At 40.1% G+C, this 20,999-nt stretch overlaps 1 protein-coding gene across 1 annotated transcript in view; it reads left to right on the top strand.

Annotated features, from left to right (window-relative positions):
* LOC146434925 (von Willebrand factor D and EGF domain-containing protein-like) overlaps window positions 1-20,999 on the top strand; it is a 165,152-nt gene that overhangs the window by 124,815 nt on the left and 19,338 nt on the right. Inside the window, exons 22-25 of the mRNA XM_085066542.1 lie at window positions 6,942-7,037; window positions 7,805-7,900; window positions 10,157-10,252; window positions 11,680-11,775. Of these exons, the coding sequence (XP_084922668.1) occupies window positions 6,942-7,037; window positions 7,805-7,900; window positions 10,157-10,252; window positions 11,680-11,775 (384 nt within the window). The remainder of the gene's footprint in view (window positions 1-6,941; window positions 7,038-7,804; window positions 7,901-10,156; window positions 10,253-11,679; window positions 11,776-20,999) is intronic.

Genomic DNA, 20,999 nt, shown 5'->3' with positions numbered 1-20,999 from the left:
ATCTTGCTAAAAGCCTGATTCATTCTACTAAAGTCATCACACTGAAAACCATATAAAACTTCTGTGACAAAGAGTAAAATTGATTCTACTTCTCTAAAAATACATATTCTAGGAAAAAACCTAATTTTTCTAATACGTTAAAAATTACTTGTAAGTATCTATCTAATACCTTAAATATGAAACTGAACTTGTCATCTGAAATGTGTAACACCAGAAGGGTTTTCACAATAAATTGAGCTATTTATTAGGCACCTGAGAATCCCTCTGTAAAACAATAGGATTATGCCCTTTGTTGAAGCAATGAATTCCCTGACTTTGCTATCATTAATCACACCTTTTGCTGACATCCCTCTGATAAGTTGATATCTTAACTGGCCTTCCACCCCACAAAGTATTTGTGTCATTTATTCCCTCTCTTTCTCATCTGGTCTCTCATCCTTCATGCACAGAGCAGGAGGGTCTCAGCCAGGCTGTGGAGGACCTTGCAGGGATTCCCTGCTGTAAGGCAGGATTTGTGGGAGTGTGAAGCTCTGAGCTCAGAGCAGGGCTGGAGATAAAGTACAAAAAGTACAGGGAAAGGTTACTATAGTCTTGGGCACCATAATTTTTTGCCTATTTGCACATTTCTGAATTGCCCCTCCTAGAGGATTTAAGGTTACTTGGCACAAAGGAATCTGTCTTTGACCTCTGTTTTGTACCTGGAGATGGAAAAGTACCAAACAGTTCCTGCTGCTGGGAAGCTCAAAGCAAATCTGACCACAAAAAGGCTTCCACTCAAATACCAGCCCCAAGTGCATATGATTATTTACAGATATGGACATAAGGCTGCTGTGTGTATGTTTAATATGCCATCACTATAGTCCTTACAACATAAATCTACCTTAAAACATAAATCTACCTCTTCCTTTTACTTGCAAGATGTTTTCTTCATTACTGGTATTACTAAAAATCTCCCTGAAGAGTCCTTAGGATGAAATAATTTATTACCATTATTCTGATTCTTGGGGCTTGATGACACAATACACAAACACATTTTTTTGTCTCTTGTCACTGGCCATGACTCAATAATTAGCCAATAATAAAATCCCTTCCCTCCTCTGCTCCATCCCGAGCTCCCCTGCACTCCTGGAGCACAGCCAGTGCTGTGAAGAGCACCCATTGTACCTCCAGCCATGGATGTCTCTTCTCCTGCCAGATGCAGCTGATTCTTCGTGACAGATGAGGTTGAAAAATGAGTGTAATTTCTTGGATTAAGGGCTGTCATAACCTCAGCTATCAGCGCCTCGCAATGCCCACACAGCTACACCAACTCCCCTCAAGGCCCTCTAGGAACAGGAGGCAGAAATATTGGGCAAAAAATCAAAGCTTGGATGAGACCAACATTTGCAAAATCTCCAGACTTCAACGCAACATCCTTGGCAAGAGAGCAAAAATGTCAAGAGACTCAGACACTATTGACAGTCGTCACCATCTTATTTCATATCAAAATTCAACAAGATAAAAGAACCAGCCGAATGATGGCAAGTTTTAATACCTTTGGATCTTGAGGAGATGTGACCTTTGTTTAATAAGAATGTCTGAAAATAATCTAAAATAAGAAGTGCTGTACCAAGTGGTATTTATTTTGTGATAGAATGCAGGTTTTTTTCCAAATGTGCAGGTACAAAATCAGGCTTGAAGGACTAGTAGGAAAAAAACCACAAGCAGCATTCTGAGAATTAATTTATTTTCTAAAGTACATCATAACACTTTTTATATCTTTAATAGTATTATCCCTTTGGACAAGCCCCTCAGTCTCCCTGTCATGGTTAATTTGGAAGTTCTCTCCCTCAGCTTTGTTATCCTGCACTGGGGGTCACAGACTCACAGGACCACAGATAGAAGAGACCCCTGGGGACCATCAGGTGGAACCTCCTACCTTTTTTTGGAAGAGAGCTAAATATCTGTGTGTTTGGCTTATATTCAGGCATCTAAACAGATCTTTTCAGATGATTTTAGCAATTTCCATTTGGATCACTCCCTTCACTATTGACATCAGTGTTGTCTGTAAGAAGTAGAACCCTGATTTTGATCTTGATTTGGTTTAGTGAGAATTACATATTATTAATAGTTTTAATTCTGTTAGCAGCTACAGTCTCTGCCGGTGAGGGGAGGAAGCAGTCCCTCAAGACTCTACAGCTCTTTCCCTTCCTGCACAAAGGCAATATGAGCATTAATTAGTGACCTAATGCTCAGACTTCACAGCCAAACAGAGCAGCTTTAAAAGCTTCATTTCAGAGCAGTGTTTTGGAGACAGGCAGCATCACCTACACAAAAATAAAACATAAGTAGGGAAATAAGGTCTGCTGCAGTCCATCAGATTCTCCCACATTTTCTCTTTTGCAGAAGATGCTCCCTGGCATTTCTGGAGTAAACTCAGCCAAGCATTCCTCTGGTGATGAGGGAGGTTGCTAAACACCTAATTTCCGCTCTGAGTGCCGTTTCCAAGGATATATGCAGTAAAAACCAATGCATTGTTATAGTCTCCTTCTAGCAGTTTTCAGGACAGCAAGAATCACCTGCCAAAGAGCACTGCAGGAGCATCAGAGCACAAACTGAGAACAGAACCCATTTCAGCTCCCTGTGCCAGTGGAATAAAAACCTAGCACTGTAATAATGCAGAACAAGCCCAGACAGAGCGTTTCTGACTTTTTTTCTGGTGTGTTACAAGTAGAATATGTTCTGCAGCGATTTGTAACATTTGGGGCTAATGCTCTGAAATGTCCATTAGTGTTGTTAGTCACCCCAGAGTAGTTCCTCATCATCCTGCCTCTATTCCCCACTCCACCACAGCTGCACAGGCTGTCACTTGCAAAGATGCTGCATCCACTGGACAAGGAGAAGGGAAAAAATTCTGTCATTTCCCTGGGCTCAGTTCATTCACCAGGGTCTGTGCATCCAACACTGCCTGAGAGCAGCTGGTGTACTCCTGGAGCTCCTTAGGGTGCCCTGAGGTGGAACACTTCCTTTCCATTTGATAACAGGATTGAACTGAAGGAAAAATTCTGCTTTGGGGATCATTGTTGTGCTTTTTTCTGAGAGACCTAGACCTGAAAACTGATGAAACATAAAAATCTAAGCCAAATTTCTGGTTATTCAGTTTTTTTTGGTTTCCCTATCTCCAAGCTCCTTTGATAAGGAGTGTCTGGCCACTAAAACTGTACCATTAAAAAGTCAGTCTCCATTTCATAGAATAAAGACAATTATTTAAAACCATTTTGGATTAGGTTGACAGTTAAGGACTGCTATCTTTCTGGTATTTTAGCAGTCATAAAAGAACCTCAGCATTCCTATTGAAGATAAAGTTATACTATTTTACAAAAATATTCTTATAAGGGTGAAGTCAGTAAAAGTCTGGTGTATTTTATTGGCTTTGCACAGTGTTTTCTAAGGGAAGAGGAGGACTTTTCTGAGCTGGGGGATCAGACTTACCCATGATATTTGAGATGTTTCTCACCATGGATACAGACCATAATGAAGCCTGGCATTTTGTGCTCTGCACTTTCGTAACAATTCCTAACTTTTTATTTGGGTTTTTTGACTGCAGATGAGCATTCAGCTGACATTTCACGAAACAAAATCCATTAGCACAACCTAACCAGCACTGGTGTCTGCATCTCTATTCCCAATTTAATCAGTCAAGTTTCTCTTGTTAATATTCTAGTTGCTATGATGGACATTTGTCTCACAACTGGGCTCCAGACTGCTGGACTATTTAAACATGAAATGACTTAATTTAATTGCAGTAACACTATGCTTCATTTCATTTATTGTGTATCTTACATGCAAAAGAAACGCTTCAGTCCTCAACTTTTCAAAAGGAAAAACAATAAACTAGTATCTTTCTCTTCCCTTTTTCTATCCCCCCTCCCTCCTTGTGCTGAGCATATTAAAACTTCATCTGCACATTTAGGAAGTTAGGTTAATGTATCTTTTGAAAGGAAATAAATAATGTACAATGAAACAAGGTAGACTTTTCTCCCTTCAGTGAAGCCTGTCCTGATCTGACACTTATTCAAACTTTGAAGCAGGAAATGCTCTTACAGCTCCAAGCCTGGCTTTACTTGCACAGACCCAGGGCTGATGAGAGGCTAAGCAATAACTCTGTCCTGGAAGACATTTGCTGATTAGGCTATGGGAAATGAGGGAGAGAACACAACATCTGGTATTCCTGAGTGCCCCCAAAGTTATTGCAGAGAAACTTATAAAAAGTGCATGATCTCATTTTAATGGAAAATAGAAGTTTGGGGATATTTCCCAAAAAGCCTTTTCAAAGAAAACAATAATGCACTTCTCCATTTTCACCTCCAGATTTTAAATTGTAAACATAAACATACGTGCACTTGACAGCAAGATTGACCATTGGCAGCAACCTTTTTCTCTTTGCTGGTTTTTTTTTCCTATCCAAAACCGCTTCGTATAAAAACACTGCAATACCTTTCTACAATTTAGCAAATGCTCATGGAAAAAAAAAAATATTCATTCCAGAAGATGAAAGATAGAAGTTTGGGAAAAGAATTTGACATAAGCAGTATATTTCTGTTACAGTGGGAAATGTCTTTTAAGTGAATATTACTCTCACTCTCACAGAGCAGCCAGCGTTCAGTTTTTATCTTTTGCTATTCACCGGTAATAGAAGAGTTTTAAACATTTTACTATTAAATGTCACCATAAGAGCTAAATGTTTTAATATCCCAAATACCATGTTCTTTTCTGACAGTTCAGATGCATCTTGGAATGTGCAAAGGCCAGATGGAAAGTGTTCTATTCACACGGACACACTTGCTTTAAGTGCTACACACAAACCACGCTGAAATAAAGCATAATATGCTTGAATGTCACCGTGCTTGGCACAGCACTCAGGCACCTGGAGGCTTTATGCAACCATCATCCTACAGGAAAGGCAATCACATTTAATGTACTTTAAAAAGAGTGGCACATTTTTCCCCAGGTTTTGTACTCCCCTTATCTCCACACAGACATTATTAGCCAATTCTGCCTGCTTTTAATTCCTAATTGCAAGGAAATCACTATCCCAGGTTGCTCCAAGCCCCATCCAGCCTGGCCTTGGACACTTCCAAGGATGGATCTGCTACAGCTTCTCTCAGCAACATGTGCCAATGCCTCACCATCTTCACACACAATAATTTCTTCCTAATATCTAATCTAAACTTACCTAAATCTATTTAATTGTCCAGACAAAGGCAATTTGCGTTTATCCTTTTTTTTTTATTTTCCACAGATGTACACTTGGATTTTCAGCTAAGCACATGTTGATTTGCAAATGTCTGAACCTTATAGCACATCCAATCAAAACTGAATTTAGCTAATATTCTCAGCATATACAGTATGGATCTAAAATACACCTCATAATTTTTCTGTTCTCAGGCAGGTCAAATCCTAAAGTTACATAATGCAGCATTGAAAATTTCACAGTTAAATACAAAGTATATTTCTTCAATGATATTTCTGTCAATATTTAAAAGCACCTTCTTGGAGCTTCTCTTTTTTACTGCAACTGGGCTTTCATTATTTTTTTGGGTGGCAAAGTTCATATTCCATGGCTTGGTGACAATCATTAGAGGTGAGGAGATCTTCAACAAATAACTGCATTTAAATTATGTGGTTCCCCAAGAATTTGTCCTTCATCTAGCTTTCCATTTACACAGCCCATTTTCCAGCTTTAAGAACAAAATGTGGTGCATTAAGGCTCTCTTCCCTTGTAACAATACTTAAAATGAAAGATGCTTTGTTTCAGGTCTCGTTAGCTTCATTTCGCATTTTCCTTGGAATAACCTTGCTCAGCTTCATATCCTTCATAAAAGACAAAACTCTGCCAGTGAACTGAGCCAAAGTACAACATTTTTCTCTGTATTCATGTCCCACACACAAGGGAAGATATTTTTCATTCTGGTATGTGAGGTGCCTTTTTTTTTTTCCAGAGGCTTGAAAGCTCCCTGACACACTTCTTGCTTGGCTCCTGCTGCAGAGCTTCTCCTTTGAGTGTTACTGATCTTCTTGTCTCTTCAGTGATCTTCTTGTCCCTTCAGTGGTCCCCTTGTCCCTTCAGTGATCTTCTTGTCCCTTCAGTGATCCTCTTGTCCCTTCAGTGATCTTCCTCCCCCTCTCTTGAGTTTGCCATACAAAATTACCTCTTATTAGAGAGTTACAAATAGAAGTGTCAGCTACCTGCCTTAGCTTTAAGGGGCCAAAACTTCCAGGTTGCCTGTACAAAAAAACTTTTAGATTCATAATGATCAACATTCAAAAAACAAGCATGCCTTCAGCAAATGGTCTGTTTGAGGAGCTGCAGTCCTTTCCACACACCTGCACATCCTCTTTCTTCCACAGAATCACATTGCATACTGCAATAAGTCAGGAAATCTTTATCTAATTTGCTGCTTTGTCTGCAGAGCTCATACTACTCATTAAATATTAAATTTTTTGCTTAAATGTTTGCCATTTTGCTGAAAAATTCACATACAACTCTCTTCTATAAGGAAGAAACATGATCTCTGCCCTTTTTAAGTTCTGACACCTGTTAAGGTTTACTGACCATCCACAAGGCAAATTTGTCGAGAGGGATGGGTAAAGTCTTGAGTATTAACTGCATTTTTACTTCATCCAGCCCTAGCCTTCAAAAATATGTACTTAAAAATGTGCATGCTCAGAAGTTAAATATGATTATGTTAAAACCATTCCCTTGCAGACTTTATATAGCTGCTCATTAGTGCTGTATTGCTAATGTGATACCCACTGCTATCCTGCAGTGTTTTCCTCAGCCAAATTACTTGCTGGATTAATAAAATGGGATGGGGAAAGAAGTAACCTGCGCTGCTCTCATAACCACGGAGAATGTAATATTTGAAGTGTGTTTTTTCCCTCCTGTCTCCCTCTTGCAGCGCAGTGTGAGCCACCCTGTGAGCATGGAGGAACTTGCCTGCCTCAGAACACTTGTTCTTGTGCTTATGGATTCGTGGGGCCTCGATGTGAAACAAGTATGTATGAACTCGCCCAGCCTTTCTCCATTACATGTTTCAATTAGCAGAAAATCACCAGATTAAAAAAAAAAAAAAACAAAAAAACCAACTTTTTCTTTTTTTTTCCCCTCCTATATTTCCCCTTCAAATGATTATTGAATGCAGAGGATAACATGTTGAAGTTACACAGTAGCTATTTCAGAGCACATATTTATTTACCAGCAGCATCACTGTATTATGTAAAAATATGCACATCTAAATCAACGTTTTCTACCTAAAAATGCTTCTGGAAAAACAAACAAGCAAATACACTCGTGTTCTTTATAGTAATATTTATGAAATTTAAGATTGTGAGTGAATGTAGTAATGCTAATTTTGAGAACACAAAATACCAGCCATACCTGTTAAGGGTCATGTTACTCTGCAATACAAGTTTAAAAAGAGGTTTAATAGAGAGACTATTGAAAAATCAGCCTTCAAACTCTTCTATATCAGCAAAACATGTGCACTTCCATCATTACAGTCCTCGCTGCTTATTTAAACATCAGCTTGCCCTTGAGAGGAATATAACTTTATCTGTGAACCCAAGTAGCTGGAATAGTTAAAAAGCAAATAACACTAGGAGTATGGCTTCTAAAAGAGAAAGAAAACCAAGGAAAGGGACAGATTCCACCCTCAGTTTACCTCTTGGACTAATACTATTAATTATTGGCTATAATAGATCAACTTGAGGATCTGCACTGGTGTTGGTGATACAAGATTTTGCTTTTTTGTGTGTTTTCCAGTGGTGTGCAACAGGCACTGTCACAACGGGGGGGTCTGTGTGTCACCAGATGAGTGCAAATGCAGGCATGGGTGGAGCAGCCCCTCTTGTGAGACAGGTGAGTGGTTGGAAATGACTGATTATTCCCTTTGCTGCCTGAAATCCCTGTGGTTTTCCCACATTTCAGTGCTCAGAGTGGGAATTGCTGCTTCAAGAATTAAAGCATAAGAGGAGACCAAGTACATGACAAAATCTCTGAAGGCAATGGGTTTATGTAACTATTCATAAGTTTAGATGTTTATGTAAGTATTCCTAAGTTTAGAGTTTTACCTAAATCTCAGGGTTATCTAGAGGGAACCCACAAACAAAACCTTTCTGCAGCTTTTTAAGCTTGTGTGATTCTGGAGTTGATTCTTAGCATGCACTGCTGCCAGAATCCACACTGCTCCTCCTGCCTGCATCTCATCCTTGCAGAGCACCTAGGAAAAGCATCCTCAGGAGTGTGGGAGCTCAGGGAAAAACCACCTCCACTCATCAGTACCAAATGACAAGGTGAGGACTGGAGCTAGCTACCTATTTCTACTCAGGACTCAAAGTTTTGAGCAGACACAACTCAGACCCTCAGGATCAAAAGTCCTAAAAGCTGGAGTAGATATTTTCCTCCAAAGGCACAGGAACTACAGCACTCACCTGGGACAAGGCATGCAAAATAGTGAAATATTAAAAGATGAGCACTACCTTAATCAGTGCCAGACCTCAAGGCTCCAGAGGCAGTCTGCCTCTGCCACGGTGAATATTAAACGACTGAGACACCTTCAGCCTACATTACCTTTCCTGGAAGGTGAGAGATGTCATTTTAACCTCCATCTCCTGGAGATTGCTCTTCCTGTAAGTGTTAAAATGACAGACCTACTGAGGACACATAAATTAGCCCAGCTATGAGCCACAGAAAATGACTGGGATCGTCACTGCTATTCTGGTTGCCACTACCTCTGCTTTTTCTTCTCAAGGAGTTCTGCAGTTTTATTTTGGCGAGGCTTTAAACAGGATCATTCCAAGAGAAGGACAGGAAACAAGCAGCAGCAGCAGTAACTTCCACACCAGAATAACAGCAGCAGGATTTTTTGTCTGCTGACAGCTTTGGTGAAAGGCTACCAGACTCAGCTCTCCAGCACTGTTTTGTGTGCACTTCACAGAGCGTTTTTTGGACACTGCTGCTGTTTCCCACCTCAAGTGATATGATAGGAATCTTGAGAAGGATACAGGTATAAAAATGAAAAAAAGGGGACTTTACCACTGGAAATGTAAACACTGACAGAGTGACAAGAATATGGACATCCTTGAACTAGCCAGGACAATGAGGTGACTAAACCAAATTCCCCTTGAGCAATGAATGAATTCCATTTTGACTTCATAAGTGACTGCTCCTTAGGCAGAAAAGCTTCTCATCTAGACCACAATTCCACTTTTTTTTTCTCTTTTCAAATTGACGTTTTATTTCTTCTTTAGTTCATCTGAAACATTTTAGTGACCCTTAATTTATTTAAGCTTAACAGCATTTAATTTATTTAATGGGCTGCTCTGTAAGATACTGGAAGACAAAGAGAATAGAAGGAAAAAGGTTGGTTTAAAGTGTCACTCAGCTTTACAATGAAAACTTTATCAGATTCCTTATTCTTCACATACTGACTTCCCATCTAAATCAATTTGCAATTCTAATAGCTTTTTTTTAACAGTCTAGTACTTGCCACATAGAAATATGCAAGACAGCTTTTAATTCCTAATGCCAGTTGTATCATCTACAGTAATAACAGATACATAAAGAGGCAAAGAGAGCTCAGCCAGTGGCTTTGTTGGTGATGAATGAGCCAATGTGTTGTGGGAACTGGCATTTAAATGAGGCAGAACAAACAGGTTTTTTGGTGCACACCTATTCAAGTCTGTGGAAATGCCACGATGCTCTGCTGAATGCAGGCAAAGCAGCAAACAATTAATGTCTCATCTCCAGGTTATCCAGGGTGTATTTCATTTGGCTACATTTACTACCTTGGGATCGTGCTTGGTGAGAATACTGGAATGGAAATAGATGAACTGTGAGAATCAAAGGAATACATCAGAAATAAATTAAATTATTACATTAAATTATAGTGTATTTCATCCCCCAAGCTATGCTAAAACACCACAGAAAAGCTCCCACTGTGTCAACCATGAATAAATGCTGCAGCACAACTGACCAGCAAAGATTGCATGAAACTTTTCACAGTGTTACTAGAAATACTAATTCCAATGACATGTGCAGCAGGGAAAGAGTGCCTACTCAAAAAAAAAATAACCTTATCAGAGATTCATAAAGTTACCTTGTATTCCCATCCAGCTGTGTGCAATCCTGTGTGCCTGAATGGAGGAGTTTGTGTACGGCCAAATGTGTGCTCATGTCCTTCTGGTTTCTATGGGCCACAGTGCCAGAGAGGTAAGAAAGTTCTATTTATCATCTTGATAAAGGACCCAGGCTGAAAATATAAACAGCACCTACAACATTGCCTGCCCCCACATGAAATATATCCAGAGACTCTCCTTGTCATAACTCCGTGTTCTCCTTTGTTATTATAGTCTGTCATAAATCCACATTTTATTGTTCCTGATGGTCTTGGGAAGGAGTAGGCATTTATTTGTGATGCCATTAATGGTAACTAAATAATTACTCCAAAACCATCTGAGTCAGTGATATCACTAATTAGCAACTATTCAATTAAATGTTAAAGCAAGGCTGTGTGGATGGGAGACTTCTGTAGGACTTCATCAGATCCCTGCTTAAAAATCTAATCAAATATGGCTCTGATTGAGCAGGACCTGATTTTGAATCCCTGTCCTAGGCTGAGAGCTCTAAACTGAGGCTTACAGTATCCTGGGCTTCTTGCTCGCTCTGTGCTGAAGAAGTCAAATTAATGAATTCTTTAATGATCCAGAATCTCAGGCAGAACATACAGGAAAGAGAATTTAGGGTTCAAGCAGCTGGAAGACCCCTGTGCTAACACCATTCACTTTTCTTTTTTTTCTGAGTACGGCTCTAGTAACTTCTCCTGAATCTGGGAATATAAATGCACCCTTATTGCCAAAGCTACTTCAATATTAAAAGTTCTTTGCTCTTACTCTCTCTTTTGTTTCCCTGGAGCTCCTAGATGAATGTGGTCCTGATGCATATTTTTGCAAGTGAATGATTCACACACAGAAAACTAATTGCAAATGGAGCTTGCTGGAAACTGTTTCTCTGACATTGGGGGGTGAAGGAGAGAGTGAAAATTATACAGACTGTAACTTGATGATCTTTCTTTTGAGTTGAATGCAGAAGGCAATTTTCAACATCTAGGTGATTTGAAATCTTTGCCCTTGAGTGTTATGGTTTAGACAGAGCTAAAACTTGAAAATAAGTAAGTAATTTGTGGGATCTGGAATGGATATGAGGATATAGTGGATGGATGCTGAAGAACAGCAAAGCCCTTCTGCTTCTTTGAGAAAGGGGGAAGAAACAGCACCGAGGCCAAGTTAGCAAATGTCAAACACTGAGCTATATTTCAAGGGCAAAAGCCCTCGAGGAAGGCCTTTGACAGAGACTGAAAAACCTGAGACTCTTGGGAATATTTTAACCACTTCACTGCAAGTATCTAAGAGACCTTTGAGTGCTAGGAATCATTCTTTGCACAAACACCAAAGAACTGGAGCCTCTATCCAGTCATCTGCTCAAATATCCCACTGGGGAGGCACCTTCCCTACCCAGCTACAAAATCCCCTCTGTGAGCTGCTCTCCCAACACAGACACCTAAACAAGGAGCTGTGTTTTGGTGATGGTGATCCCCTGTGTGATTGTGGTGCACAGGACTTTTCCTTTCCTCTCCCCAGCTGTTTGCATTCCCCCCTGTAAGAATGGAGGTCACTGCATCCGAACCAATGTGTGCTCCTGTGCAGAGGGCTACACTGGAGGAAGGTGCCAGAAAAGTGAGTTACAGATTTCCCTTTTTTTTCCAACAGTTCTCTGACTCCTATGCAGCTTTTCTCCTTTTTGTGCATATTTTGTGAATGTTTATCCTGTATTTATGCTGTGATCACCTATATTTCTATCAGAACCCATATATTAGTTATACCCAAATATAACATATTGGGGTTATACCCCAAACCAACTTGTTAATTAGAATAACATAAAGTCAAGTCAAAGCTGGGAGGAGAACATTTTGCTGGAATCCTCTCTAAATATTTCATGCGTTCAAAATGAGTAACATTCGTATTTGGAGATGAAATAATTATTCTGCATTAAAGATTTTTGGGGGATAAAATTAAAGCCAAAGGCTGAGAAGCTGACTAAGATCCTTAAAAATATTAGAACATCATAGTTCCAGCTTAATTAAGGTAATTGGTTAATAGCACTTCGGCCTTGAATTTGTTCCTGTCACTGAAAAATCCCTTTTCACGTTACCATCAGTATTAATATTTGATTCTTCTATTCTTCTGGGGAAATAGGTTATTTTGGCACTTTTACAGACTCAATTGCTCAACAATATCTGTCAGCCAGGGAGTTTAGGATATGTATGTGAAAACTTTTTTTTTTTTCTTTTTTATATTATTTCTTAATCAGTTTGAAATTGGCAAGAGGGGAGCTGTGAAAACAACCATTCTTGGCAGGAAGAATCTGTACATTTCCAGAGCATTTTATGTCTCTCACACACAGAGGAAAAAAAGCCAGTAAAAAATTCCCTGCAGCAACAAAAGCCCTCTCATTGCCCACACTGCAGCTCTCCCCTCCTTCAGCAGGGAGAGTCGTGATGCACAGTGCACAATTGAATAGTCTGTTCTGGCAGGAATGTGCTGGAGGGAGAAAAAAGGAGGAAAAAACCTTATGTTTGGCATCTTGTTTTTGAGGTTAGAGAACATTAGAAAAGTGCTGTTTCCAGCTTTAAACACCCTGCCACATCTCCAGGCAGATCAAAGGGAAGAGCACTGATGATGATTGCAGCCTAGCAAAGCACTCCCTGGAATCCTCCAAACTCACAGAGGGTTTCTTGCCACTTTCCAAAAGTTTGTGAGGTTTTGTTGTGCATCTTGGTGTAATCTTTTGCAAAAATGTTTTTTGAGATGACAAAAATGTTTTTGTTATGTCTGATCCAAGCCTCCACTCTACTTCAATAACTGCTATTTAGTCTAGTTTATTTAGCCTAGTGTTACAAAAACTTGAATAAAGGGCCTGTGGATGTGATGAATGAAGAGACACATAATTAAATACAAAAAAAAATACTATTTTTCGCTCTAACTGGCCACTGCTAATCATTGAAAAATGTTGAATAATGTTTCTTTTTTCTTGTCTAAAATCAACAGCACATGGGACAAGTAATCAAGATCCATCAAAAGCAGTTTATTCACAAGTTTTTTACAACAAGCAGTTTCTCTTAGAGTTGTATGTCTTCTTATTGTTGTTATACAGAATTACCTCTCTCTCCTCTGGCAGAGGTTCCAGGTTTTGCTGCTCCTCTGGAGCAGAGGACTGCAGGGCACAGCAGAAGTCAGGCTCAGCTGACCTCTGCAAACTTTCCTCCACACACAAAGTGGAGAAAAAACAGTGTTCCCAGCAGTGGGAGACTGCTCTGTGCCCCATACATCTCTCAGAGTTCAAATGAAAAACACATCAGCCCTTTTTTAGGCATGATTTTATCTCATTTTCCATCGGGCACAGACCAGATTGGGGGATCAGCTGACATGGGTGGCTTACACTGAAAGGCTCAAAGTGTAAACACAGACACATGTTCCTGACTCACTTACACACAGACAAATTAAAATGTGAGGAATAAATCTCTAGCATGAAGAAGTTCCACTACCCAACCCCTTTTTTCTTAAATAAAACATGTATAGACTACCATAATGTCCATTTGACATTCTAGAAAGAGCTGATATATTGTTTGGTTCATTCTGCAGTGTCACTAGCAGTAAACATATCTGTATTTATACATCTATCAAGTTAATCTTGATAATTCTGGGGAAGTTTACTGTGCAGAGGTGAGACAGCCTATGGGCTGTGTGCCTGAGTGCTCAGAAATCCAGTTGGGAGACTATTTGTGCTTCTGCTGAAATTCTGGGGAAGGGTATAGCAAGAAGGAACCAGGAAAAAAAACCAAAAAACCAATAGATTTCTACTTTGCAGAAATGTTTTTTTTATTTATTTGAGCATCTTTTCTGTCTGGACTCCACGTGAGGTAGCTGAGCCCTGAGTTGCACATGATATTACAGCTTGCTCAGAGTTGTAATATCCACACAGAGTGAGGAAAATAAATGCAGACATCAGGATAGCAAAGCTGTGATCAGATACCAAGTTCACAGGAAGTTTAACATTGCATCAGCTCCCACTTCCAGATCACCAGGACAATGTCAGAGACTGCTGAAGGTGAACCTGTGGCCCAAATCACAGCTCAGTGGTGTCCCCTGGTGCTGCCAGGTGACCCCAAGATGAGAAAAGGACAGGTGGCTTAGCCACCATGAGGAATGTGGCAATTATCATTACTTTAATTGCTCTTTGCACTTGGAATATGAAATTGCAGCGTCCTTATGTACTTTTACACTTCTAGTACCATTTCAAACACCTCTGAAAGCAAATCAGAGGTGTTTGTTCAGTCAGAGGTGTTTGTCAGTACTATGTACTTACACTGAGTCTATAATCTTAGAAATTTGGGGTGGATTTATTACCTGCCTAATAAAGCCTATCAAGATAGAGTGCGTAAACTTAATACTATGGCAGACAAATTGGCAGTTTACTCAATTTTGTCATTCTTGGATACTTTGATATTGTTTCCACTGCTTTTAGACATTTCTCTTTCCTTTGTAATATCTCACTTACATGGACAGAGAATGAAAAGCATCTATTTAATTTTGGCAGCTTCAGATTCTCAGCTGAAGGAGATAATTAAAACTAAAAGCCAGGCAACCTGTCAAAGACAGATTATTTTTTAACTGAACACAAATAGGTTATTGGTTTATTTTAAGTACACAGAAAGATGCCTTAGGATTTTCACATTCATCCCCATAGAGTTTGGAATTTCTGCCTTAGGATTTTTTGTTTCATCCCTGTGTAGTTTGGAATTTGTAATACTGCCTGTATGACAGCGAAAAACAGGACAGTGGTGGCACCACATCTTTATTCGGGCTTGCTCTCTTGTGCATCCTGAGTGTGTGGAGAAAAGCACTCAGCCTGAAAGTTTGTGTTTTCTAGCTAAATAAACATCACTTCAAAACCCCAAAAAGTGTAAATCACTGATTGGCTGCCAGCTGCAGGCAGAGCCCGGTGATTATGCAAAGCAGACACCCACACCACAGAGCTGACAGGGAAATGTGTGTTGTGCCTCAGCAATCTACAACCTTGTATCCTCACTTGAGAAGGATTGTTTCCAGGATAATCAGTCTTGTTGAGTGGGGAGAGTCAAATGCTGGCAGCACCTCAAAATAAAATATATTTCTGGATCAACTTTGCATCCAACAAACACACTCGGGCGTTAACACTAAAGAAAAACTGTTTGTGCAGTGGTTTGAATTCCCTTTTGAAAAACACACAGCTTTAACAATCCTGGGATGTCACAGCTTTTCAGGAGGCTTTAAAGCAGGGTTCTGACTGATTTCTACTGCATCCTTACAAAAATTATAAACAGACTGGGTTTTCTTTATTTGCTACATGTATGTTCATAGGACTGCTCTGCGAACAACGTTTAAAAATGAAAGCACTTAAAAGCTGAGTTTTCTTAGGAAAGGTTGGGATGAAGAGAAGGGGAGAAAAAGAGGGATTAGTAGGACCACACGTTTATCCTTTCCTCTGCTATCTGCTTCTTGTGAGTGCTTCTCTGAGCGAGAAAAGGTGAGCCACAGCTCCCTCTGGAGCTCATCAGCAAGCAGAGGTCACGGGAGAACAGTGCTGAGCATCCTCCTCCTCCCTTTTCCAGCGCACCAAGCACACCTGGAGCCTGGCCTCACCCTCTTTCAGCACTGCCTCGTGGCCATGCAGCACAGCAGAGACCTGGGCTTTACTCACTACTTAAACCATGAACATTTTTCTGTGTGCATCTGTTTTATCGTGTCAGGCTCAATCCTGACAACCTCGCATCACATAAATCATCCCACTGGCATTGGGACTTTGCAGATTGGATCTCGAAGTTAGGAGATAACTATTTCTCCATTTCAGTAATTCCTGCAGCCAGGATTTATAGCCAATTCACAGCGTGCAATATAACTCACGCTCATTTCTCCAGCTCTGCTTGTTCCTCTTCCCTCCTCCTTTCTTTTCCCTTCCCAGTAGCATGAGGACTTTCCTTGCATGAGAGCTGGAGGCAAACTAATTGGAAATGTGAACGCTGGGTTTCAAAGGCAGCTTTTTGCTAAGCAATGTCATATTGTGAAAGTCACTGATTTCCCGTATTCCAGCCTTCCCATGTAATGTTTCTGTACATTACTGCCTTGCCAGCTGCATAAGCAGGAAGTTTTACTGCTCAACAAATCAGACTCCCACCGAGTTGTCAGCTTGACACTGTGTGATATATTCTTTGGAATGTCTTCACTGAGTAGCCAGATTGGCTTAAGCTATCTAAAATCAGCCAGTTTGCAAGCCAGAGGTCCAGCAAGTCCTCCCACACAACCCAGCAGGGAACAAACCACATATCTCACCCAAATGGATGGTGGAATCGTTTCATCAGACTTGCTTTTCATATGGCAAGCATGTGCTTAATAGCAACAAGTATTTGTCTAAGATTCCTGGATGGCAAATATCCTTGAGCTGTGGGTGTTTGGAAGTAAATGAACAGCTGCTTATAGCAGAGAGACTTGTTACTGAGTGTTCAAAGCATTATCTATGCAACAAAATACAAAGATTTGCAGGCTGGCTTGTCCACTGGTTGGTGCCCAGTGTGGAGACACAGGAAAAGGAAACACTGGTCTCAGTCCTTCCTTGATTTTCCAGTCTGTGCCACAGAACAGGTTCGTATTAGATGTCATCTTTCTTCCCCGGGCAGGAAATACAACAGAAGATGAACAACAAAAAAAAAAATCAGGCTAGTGCTGTCTTTCCCACTGAGCTGAACAAAACATGATCCGTGCATCTTGCCTGGGGGGAACAGGGAGAGCTCTGACTTCCCAGAGGAAGGGACAGAGCCCAACAGGAGACAGAGACTCAAAGCACAACCTGGTTTTTTGTCTGTTCTCAGAGCAGTGCTCCTCTCTGCTCACTCTTACTAAGGATTTGTGACAAAACCATTAGTTGGCCTTTCTTAAAAACTAAATTCTTTTTCATATATATGCAGCTGATGCATTTATTTTAATAGAGGATTTGAGCACAAGCATCTGTCTAAATTTATTTTTCAGGAAGGGAACAAGAATACATCTGGGTAAGAACTGAATATATTTCCTAAATAAGCCCAAAAGCCTTATTAAATTTTTTATTCATTCCATAAGCAGAACATTCCCAGACTACAGCATGAGCTTTACTAGAGTAGAAAATCTAAATTTTGATATAGTATTTCTCTACCTGTATCTTAAAGGCACTGAAGAAATGTGCCAGACCTGCTGCTGTGTGTAAAAGCATGCCTAAAGGGAAAGAACAGAGATTCCTGAATTACTGCATCTCTCTTTGCAGTGGGATTCTGTGTGAGAATAAGTGCTTTTTGCCCACTAATTGATTTAAGAAACAACATTTTGGGGATCTATTTCTGACCAAAATATTTTTTAAACATCTCTTAAGAAAAGGAGCAATGTATCTTGAAAAAACCCAGAGGACAGAGGGTCATGGAGATTAGTGTTGTCTGTTTATCCACAAAAAGACACAGGCAAGACAATCCTCTCCAGCACTGCTTTCCATGTAAGCTCAAGCTTACTTTCTAAGGCAGATAATACCAGGGTGAGGAGCAGATTAGTGCAGTGCCAGTGCAGGCAGCAGCTCTATTCCAAACTTCCTGACCAGGTCCTTACTTTTTGGCTGAGTTATCAGCCAGCCCACTGCTGCCTGTGGCTGCTCTCCTTGTCTTGAATCTCCCTTTTTATTTCATGAAAAATAAACTGAATTGTACCAAGCACAGGCAGTGGCTTATCCCACTCAGGGCAAGCAGAATGTGCCCAAATGGCCTAAATTTCAGGTCATCCTCAAGCACAGAGCTGCAAAAACAATCAACAGAAGGCAACAAGTGTGTATGAGACTCCACTTCTCATTCAGGCATGACAAGAAAGCAGCTCAACAGAACAATTTATACAAACGCTGGAATGGTTCACTGACCTAATAAAACACAGAGCATTCTTCAATGGAGAGAAATTGTTTCCAAACTCAAGCCCCTAACAAGTTGGGAATATGAGCTGTGCTCAGAGTCTACTTTGCAATTCCCCACATTAATTATACACTAACAGTTGCAAAGACGAGAATCAAGCAGAGCTATATTCTCTTTCAAATTAATAGTGTTGCAATCAGACTAAAACCAGTTGGTAAATGAGAAAAAGGATTTACTAATGATCTCAAAATCTAACAGTTCACACAATATTCCCCAAACATCCAAATGTGCACCTACAACGTGCTTATTTTGCTTATAGTGGTTTCATTCTGAGAGATGCTGAAGTATTTTGCAGCTATCTCAAAATCACACCATTGCATACCAAGAACTTCATCTGGCAACAGAAAAGAGGCAAAATGAAGATCATGACACCAAGAGGGAGAGACATTTCAGTCCAAGGAGAGTGGGGAGTCCCCTGCCTGTATTGGAATGACAATCCCCCTTTCTGAGGTTTCCTGAGGTTTAGTAGTCTTGCCTACCACTCACTGCCAGGGAATCTTTTGGAGGTGCAGATGGAGAGATCAGAATCCTCCTTAGCTGATAGAAAATGTTATCAGCTGCTGTGAGGGATGCGACAGCAAACAGGAATGCAGTGCATTACACACTGACTCTAGGAGTGCAGTCTAGCAGCTCAGTAGTTTTTCCATATAGTAGTAATTATTTTTCTCATTTTCACTGAACTAATAACTAAATTAGATTTATTTTCTGCTTTAATATCTCTAAAAGGTCCCATAAGTATATCAGAGTACATATCAGAATGAAGACCCAGACATAATTAGGCAAAGCACTGACATTGCTCTGCTATCTACATGGTTTACAATTCTTCTGACCATTTTTTTCTTCTGAAATGTGTGCTAGGTCATGCAAACTAACTCTTATTGCTAGAGCTCTGTGGTAAAGTGAATATATTAGAAATGCAAACTGTCACCACAACCATCACAATTACATTTACAGCTCCCTCTGTGTCTTGTAGTAATTTGTTCTCCCGCACTGCATCCCTCAGAGGTTTCTGCCAGATTATTTTTTACTATTCAGAAAGGTAATTTATTGAAGAAGTGCTTTGCATCTCTGTCAGAGGTACGTGAAGCGAGAAATAGGGATGAGCAAACCTCAGAATGATTGGTAGTTTGATATGGATAAGGATCCAAATTTTAGACCATTGCACAAAATTTGCAATTTTGTTACATGACAAGTATTCTTTCTCCCTAAAATTTAATCTGTGGCTATAATTACTGACATTCAGTGGATCACACATCTGAGGTTACTCTGATAGAGCTTGGAGAGAAAGTTATTTCTTAATTTACAAACCCAAACCAACACAGACGAGGAATTTCAGATAAAATCAAACTACGGAAAAACATATGCACCTAAAGCTCAGCATGGGCAAAACTATTTCCTCACTGCCCTTGGAAGCAGAAGAAAGGGGACTAGGAATTGCTAGTGTCCCGAATCCATAACGTGTTTTTCAGAGCTGTGTGCATTTGGGACCTTCACAGCAGCAGATATATTGGTACATCCATCTCGCTAATGATCTGTTGAGCATCCCTTGTACCCTCTGTAGGGGTGAATGACATTTTTTTACCTCCACTAGTTTCTGCCAGTAGAATCCAAACAATGGTGCCCTTCGTTAGAAACATCTTTTTTGGCCAGAACATACCCATTTTGGGATTTTTAATTTTTTTTTTTTTTAATTTTTAAAATTTTTTTAAAGGATTGAAGATCATTCAGCAAGATCAAATTTTTATTTTTAGGCTAGAGGCATCCAAGCAATTGTTTCCTTTCTGCAGTCAGGATAATGTTTCATCTGGGCAGTGCTGCTTGGGTGCATAATGCACCCAGAGATGGGAAACCTTCTTGCAGTCGATCAATTGAGCTGTGCTGTTGTGTGAAACTGCCAGTCTGACCTTCCAGTTCTTGTTCAGTGAAAATCATAACTAACATCCCTACACCTTAAGGCTGCAGTATCATCATTGTGCCATTCCTGACATGGAGCTTCTCCAAGGGTTTTTTTATTTGTTTGTTTTATCAATAGGTGATATATTTTACTTACAAACACCCGAAAAGGGCCAGAAAAGTGCCAGTTTTAACACAAAAGCCACTGCTTTTGCATTTACTGGTTTCATTTTTGTCCACAGCTCGACTTCTTTCAGCTTTATTTTCCTGACAAGACCAGTCAGGGATATTTTTAAATCTGCCCCGTGCTCTGTGTCCATACTGTGTTGTATCTCCCCACCTACAGCTCTTTGCTTTTGAGAATGCCACACCAAATCAAGGTAACCACTAAGCAGCAGGAGGAAACAAACACTAAAACAACATGTACCCATAGAAAAACCAAAAGTGAGGCTGATCAAGCCCCCTGCTCCTCAAAAGAGCAATAGAACAACTTGAAATATGCACTAGACCCACAGAGAAGTCATCAGTTCAAAACCAACACCAGGCAGAAATAAAAGCAGTGCCTGTGAATCACCCAGAAATGTCAGCACAGGGATGATGACTTAAGGGATAAGTTGAAGTATGTATCTAGCAGTAGGTGCTCTTTTGGCTGCATTTCTGTGTTCTTTGTCAGCAAGATACAGCCTGATGCATTGCCTTAGCTGGCCCACACAGATGTTACTGCTCCAGGCTATTTTCTCTCTCCCATCCAAAGGCAGGATGCACCCAGAAGCAGGTCAATTTACTCGACTTCCACAGGGCAAATTGAAAAAAAATAAAAAAGAAAGAAAGGAAAAGACAAGCTGTCTTGAAAACTACATCTTCTAATCAGCACTGCAGCATGATGCACTGTCTCCTCATCAGAACCATGGCTCAGGATACGTGATGACAGGTAATTTTTGATTCAGAAAGAAATAGTCTCTGCAGTCTCATGGCCAGGAAAGGACATGGATG

This window comes from Lichenostomus cassidix, chromosome 7, assembly GCF_008360975.1.
Source record: "Lichenostomus cassidix isolate B80296 chromosome 7, HeHo_3.0, whole genome shotgun sequence".
NCBI lineage: Eukaryota > Metazoa > Chordata > Aves > Passeriformes > Meliphagidae > Lichenostomus > Lichenostomus cassidix.
The sequence above is the reverse complement of the archived record's forward strand: the minus strand, read 5'-3'. Positions and strand labels throughout refer to the sequence as shown.